The sequence below is a fragment of the Pinus tabuliformis genome, chromosome 5_2 (genome assembly GCF_031772625.1).
Source record: "Pinus tabuliformis cultivar Carrire ecotype Pingquan chromosome 5_2, CPIR1, whole genome shotgun sequence".
Classification (NCBI taxonomy): Eukaryota; Viridiplantae; Streptophyta; class Pinopsida; order Pinales; family Pinaceae; genus Pinus; species Pinus tabuliformis.
This window is the reverse complement of record NC_142306.1, coordinates 514,829,875-514,835,910: the sequence shown is the minus strand read 5'-3', so window position 1 is coordinate 514,835,910 and position 6,036 is coordinate 514,829,875. Positions and strand designations below refer to the sequence as shown.

Here is a 6,036-nt window from a genome sequence, read left to right as displayed (position 1 = left end):
CTCAATATAATATTTATAATTGTAAATTAAATTAATATTTATAATTATTAATAAAATATTTTGAATTATTTAAATTATATAAAAAATTAAGAAATAAAATAGAATTGATAATTATAATTAATAATTAAACCCTTTTAAATATATTTTAAGAAATGTAAATTTATCTTAAAGAAATCAAATATTTTAAAATTTAAATTAAAGTAATATTTTATTTTAAAATTAAAATGAATTTAAACTGATTTTGACTAGGTAGCAACTCATCTATATTTTAAACGAAAATTCAGCTAATAATCATGTTCTTCGTCACTTGTCCTCACGTGGGGCGGCTCATCAATGGCTCAGTCTTCCCGTCATGAGCTCCCAACTTAGCTAGGCTGCCTATAAATTATGGCGTGAGGTCAACTTCCTCACATGGCCTTCCTGTTCCAGGTATGCACGTCATTCGCCTCGCAATTCTGCTGTGAGATCTCTGACATTTTCTAGACAATTGGAGATACCTAACTGAATAACAATGGCTGATGTGAGACAACTCTCTCTAAGGAACTCGGAAAAATAGCCCCGTAACTTCGGGAGATACCTAACTGAATAACAATGGCTGATGTATCAGAAGCGAGATCGGGACAGTTTACGGCGAGCGGACTACGAGAAATACAGAACAGATGATTGTTCGCCTCTTCAAATAAATTGGATTCGTCGGGGAATGTCAAGATGCAGAAAGAGGTAAATTATGCAAATCGTTTACATCGTCTTAATGCTACATATTCAATTAATTTAAAACAAAACATTATAGTTAGTGATGAAAATCTCTTGAACACTGTGTAATCTGGTTGAGGTTTGGATTTTTCTCGTGAATATTTTACTCATTTTTAAAGATAGAAAATTCAAATAATAAATTTTTTATTTTTATATAAGATAGATGAAATGTTCGCCATTGAAATTTTCATTTTCACACCTAAAAAGTGAGATTTTCATTTTCATATAAAATGAGTGAAAAACTAAATTACACAGTATTCCGGAAATTTTCATGATCAAATTCTTAACTGTAAAAATCTACATATTAAACAATTATAAACTACCTGCTAAAACATTATAGCTTTTCTAATCATTTAATTTAAACTGTTTTTCTTGAGCTTGATGAGAATCAGGGATAAAAAAAAAGGTTATGTTGCCTTCTAATTACTTTTATTTGCAAACTATTACAGGAGGAGAAACCAGGGTGGAGGAAATTTATTGCTTATGTTGGACCGGGTTTTCTCGTTAGCATAGCCTACGTTGATCCTGGAAATCGTATGCAAATTCTAGTCTCTGATCCATTTTCTTTGATGTATAACCATGATGATGTAAACTCATATGAAGAGGCAACTGATAACATTGATGTGTGTCGATATTAATTTAAACTGTTATTGCACTTGTATCTCAGTGGAGACTGATTTGCAGGCCGGTGCACAGTACAAATATGAGGTATATATTAATATGTATAAGCTCTTGAATCAAATAACTGATTATGATTAACTATGTTTTTACAAAGGAAACGAGCTTGCATTTATGATAATATCAAATTCTAATTCTGACATGATATGTGATCATCGTTTTTAGCTACTCTGGGTCATCCTGGTGGCGTCGTTGTTTGCCTTGCTTATTCAATCTCTTGCCGCGAATTTAGGAGTAACAACTGGTTAGTTATTTTCTGTATTCAAGTTTCTGTGGTGACTAGAAATCACATAAGAGAAATATTTTGCTTAGAGGTTTCTAAAGGAGTTGTCTTTAGTGAGATTTTTTGGATTTTCCGGAATTGGGAAAAAAATTGAGGTGAAATAAACTGGTTTTTTGACTATATATGTGCATTCACCACCCTCAAAAACCACTAGGGCACTTAGATTGTACAGGGATTACCATGAAACTTGTGATTTCAATCATTTCTTACCGGACTTTAAAGAAATTAGACGGTAAAAACCAACCGGAAAAGCTTCCAAAAGTCGCATTAAAGACAACTCCCTTTCTAACCAACCAGTGTGGTTTATCATGATGACCAAAAGATGAACCGCACTTGTTGGTTCTAAATGCCTAGGCCAAAATTTTCTCTTATATGATTTCTACCAAAAGACTTTTCTTAACGAGTATCTCACTTTCAATTATAGTAATAGGAGTGGTTGACGATGGAAGCCATTTTAACTAATAGCTATGGGAAGAGTTAAAGATGGAAATCATTTTTTGGAAATTAAATATCTCAATCTTGTTGATAAACATGCTATTGTAGATAGCTGATTTTTATTTGATAAGCATCCCATTATAAATATATGAATTTTCTTCAATCCAATAAAAAAAACTAGCCCTACCTCAATTTGGCCTACACTGAGGGAAAAAAAATGTATTTGATAAACATCCCATTATAAATATATGAATTTTCTTCAATCCAATAAAAAAAACTAGCCCTACCTCAATTTGGCCTACATTGAGGGAAAAAAATGCAAGAAGAAGAAAAGGAAAAAAGTTATTTGAATCGGTATTTTCATCACTGGCATGGTATTAGGCTCACCAGTGAACTTTGTTGACTTTCACTAGGTAAGCATCTTGCAGAACATTACAGGGAAGAGTACCCAAAGAACATCAATTATATCTTATGGCTGCTTGCAGAGACTGCTGTTATTGCAGCAGATATTCCTGAAGGTTATTATTTCAGTGTAGAATTTCTCTAATTTTGATTTGTGGGTTTAAACATAGTGTGTTGACAATAATATAGAATGATTTTTGGTTTAAATGTTTTATTTTTATTAATTTATTTTCTCCTTGTTTCACTGTATAGTTCTTGGAACTGCTTTTGCTCTTAATATACTCTTCCATATACCTGTATGGCTTGGTGTGCTAATAACTGGACTCAGCACACTCATGCTTCTTGGCCTGCAGAGATTTGGGGTGCTCTATCCTTTCCACTATCTTATATTCAAGTGTTTTCATATAACATTTCATTTTATCTTTCCTGTGAAACCGTTTTGCTTGAAAATCTTTAACATCTGTTTGAAATTGTTGCTTTCTTATAAATCATGGGATTTCAGATAAGAAAATTGGAGGGGTTCGTTGCTTTTCTGGTATTTATAATGTTTGCATGCTTCTTTGGAGAGATAGCATATGCAAAGCCTGAAGCGAAAGAGGTTGTGAAAGGACTGTTCGTGCCTCAGTTAAAGGGAAATGGAGCAACTGGTCTTGCCATCTCTCTTCTCGGAGCTATGATTATGCCGTAAGATATGATTTTTTTAAACAATTTTATCAATTCAATGGAAATATTTGGTTTACTCTTGAATTTATAAGTAAATATATACCATTCTTCCAAGAGACTTCCTTGGTTGGTTAAATTTGGCTTACGAAAACATTTCAGTTCAGGACAATGTAACTGATCTTGTGATCAAACATGTCCAGGCACAATCTATTTCTTCATTCTGCCTTGGTTCTCTCTCGTAAAGTAACTCCTTCAACTTCTGGAATTAATGTAAGTATTTTTCAATTTTCAATTCTCATTTCCAAATTAATTTGGTATTTTTAAGTTGATTGCGGATTTTCAAAATATTTTGGAATTGGGTATCTTTATATCTCTTGCTGATTACAGAATATTCCGTAATCAAACAGATACGAGCACGGTCAATTATTTGACCAGTCCATATCTTTCTGAAATATTAAGAAAATCAACAATCGAGATAAGCTGAGGGGAATTAGACCCAAAAAAGAAAAGAAAAGTGTAAATATTTTATCTGGTTCATATCCCCTGTAATTAATATTTCTGGAACCCACAATCGACTTGAGCAGCTCGGCTGAACAAATCTAATTCAAGATCTAAGGATTGAGAATATTGTCTATTTTGCAGTTAGCATGCAGATATTTCTTCATAGAAACTGCCGTTGCTCTAATTTTCGCATTTATGATCAACGTCGCTATTACTTGTGTGGCCGGGTCCATCTGTTTTTCGCCAAACTTACCTGCAGAGGAGTTGCAGAGTTGTGGGAACCTGGACATAAATTCATCAGCGTTTCTACTAAAAGTATGTCGATAGCTGTGCATTAGAAAAGCCATCCATTGATCGTGATTTTAAAGTTGTTAAGCGACATGTCAAAATTTGTTTACATCTAACAATTTCGGTGTAGCAATTATTTACAAAATTCATGGTTAAGATTTCGAATCGCATAAACTGGAAACCCTGTTTTATTGTTCTTCAGCAAGTTCTAGGGAATTGGAGCTCAACAGTTTTTGCTATAGCACTCCTAGCATCTGGACAAAGTTCAACTATCACAGGAACTTATGCTGGACAGTATGTCATGCAGGTGTAATGCATTACAAAATGAAATTTTCTTTGAGGTTAAACACAAAGGATCATTCACTTTTGCTAAACTAAGCTCTATAATGTTCGTTTGGACAGCATAGAATAGCATTTAATTTTTTGGGGTATTTCATGTTCCAGGGATTTCTTAATATGAAAATGAAGCCATGGAAGCGTAATCTTATCACAAGGGGCATTGCCATCCTGCCAAGCTTGATAGTCTCACTAATCTATGGCTCTTCCGGTGCTGGGAAACTAATTATTATTGCTTCGGTGTGATTTTTAAATTATATGTTTATTTGTTTGAGGGTGTTGAATAAATTGTGATAAATTATGTTAAGGCACTTTTTTTTTTTTATGTGAAATCACTTGTTCAATTCTCAACTTCAATCAAAATGAATAATATATTAAACACTTCAATCAAAATGAATAATATATTAAACACGATAAAAAATATATGTCTATTTTCTTCCAATTTAAACCATCACAGTTTATCACTAAGAATCTTTTCTTGCAGATGATATTATCATTTGAACTGCCATTTGCTTTAATTCCCCTGCTGAAGTTTACAAGTAGTAAGACCAAGATGGGACCTCACAAGAACTCAGTTGCTGTGAGCTACTGCTATCTGTTAAATGCTAATTGTTATGGACAAATATTTTTTTCCTTAATTTTTTTAAATGCTAATTGTTTCTATGTTTGTCACAGACTGTGGTTGCTGCCTGGGGGATTGGACTCTGTATCATAGGCATCAACATCTACTACCTCAGCACACAATTTGGTAAATGGTTAATCCATAACAGTCTACCTAAGGTTGCTTCAGTATTTATAGCACTAGTGGTATTTCCACTCATGGCTCTCTATCTGGCCGGAATTCTGTATTTAGCTTTTAGGCGAGACAAGAAGGTCACTTATATACCGCCAGGAGAATTGTCCACGCACAGTCCTTCAGACCCTGAACAAGAATTACAGATTCTTGCCACCGATTAGCTGTAAATATTGAAGTTGTTTTTAGTGTGATTGTTTGGAGTTCTGGTGTGGAAATTCTGACAAATAATTTGTAAATATTGCAGTTGTTTTTAGTGTGATTGTTTGGAGTTTTGGTGTTGAAATTTTGCTAAATAATTTGTGGTTAAATATTGATTTCTGTTATTTAAACTAGCTTTATTGAAATATTGAAATATCTATTTCTATTATTTATATAGATTCAACACCTTGTAAAATCCTTAGAGCACTTCTATTGGATAAAGTTTGATGGATTCAAAAATTTCAATAAATTCTTACCAAATTTTAAAAAAATTAAACCTAAATATCCACTAAAAAATTCCAAAAACAACTTTATAAATATTACATTCCAATAATTTATACGGTAAGTGCTCGGCACAATAATCTCAGTTGTGAATATGTTTTAATTACCGTTTTTGGCAGGCTGTGAATTCGAATTCAATATGTATGAGAAGCTATGTAGAGAATGCGCTTTTTATTTAAAAAGAAATAAGTGTTTATGAGGCACGGATGTGTTGGTTTGTCTTAGGTTTAGTCTTTGCTGTTATTAATTTAAAATTTACAAAATAAGTTGAATTTCCAAAAAAAACTTCAAAGATAAAGTTCAATCATTTATATAATTTAAAATTGTGTAAGTTAAAATTTTACTATAAACAATCAAGCATCATTCAATTTATAATGATAAAAATATAATCCTATTAAGCTTATCTCCTATATATATATAT

At 32.4% G+C, this 6,036-nt stretch overlaps 1 protein-coding gene across 3 annotated transcripts; it reads left to right on the top strand.

Moving 5' to 3' along the window:
* The first annotated feature begins 424 nt into the window (after positions 1–424).
* On the top strand, positions 425–5,403 carry LOC149159943 (metal transporter Nramp7.2-like). 3 transcript variants are annotated; one of them, XR_016261175.1, is made up of 13 exons: positions 425–720; positions 1,203–1,287; positions 1,421–1,461; positions 1,597–1,675; positions 2,563–2,667; positions 2,804–2,913; positions 3,054–3,235; positions 3,415–3,484; positions 3,857–4,030; positions 4,206–4,310; positions 4,448–4,550; positions 4,824–4,919; positions 5,015–5,151. XR_016261175.1 is itself a non-coding variant. In XM_089433587.1 (13 exons), exons 1-13 carry the CDS (start codon positions 709–711, stop codon positions 5,294–5,296), a joined length of 1,473 nt encoding a protein of 490 aa, XP_089289713.1. In that variant the 5' UTR covers positions 425–708; the 3' UTR covers positions 5,297–5,403. The 3 variants fall into 3 exon arrangements, 2 of the variants coding, with proteins under 2 accessions (XP_089289713.1, XP_089289714.1); XM_089433587.1 differs by having other exon boundaries at positions 4,448–4,579; positions 5,015–5,403; XM_089433588.1 differs by lacking the exons at positions 1,421–1,461; positions 1,597–1,675 and having other exon boundaries at positions 4,448–4,579; positions 5,015–5,403.
* The last annotated feature ends 633 nt before the right edge of the window (positions 5,404–6,036 follow it).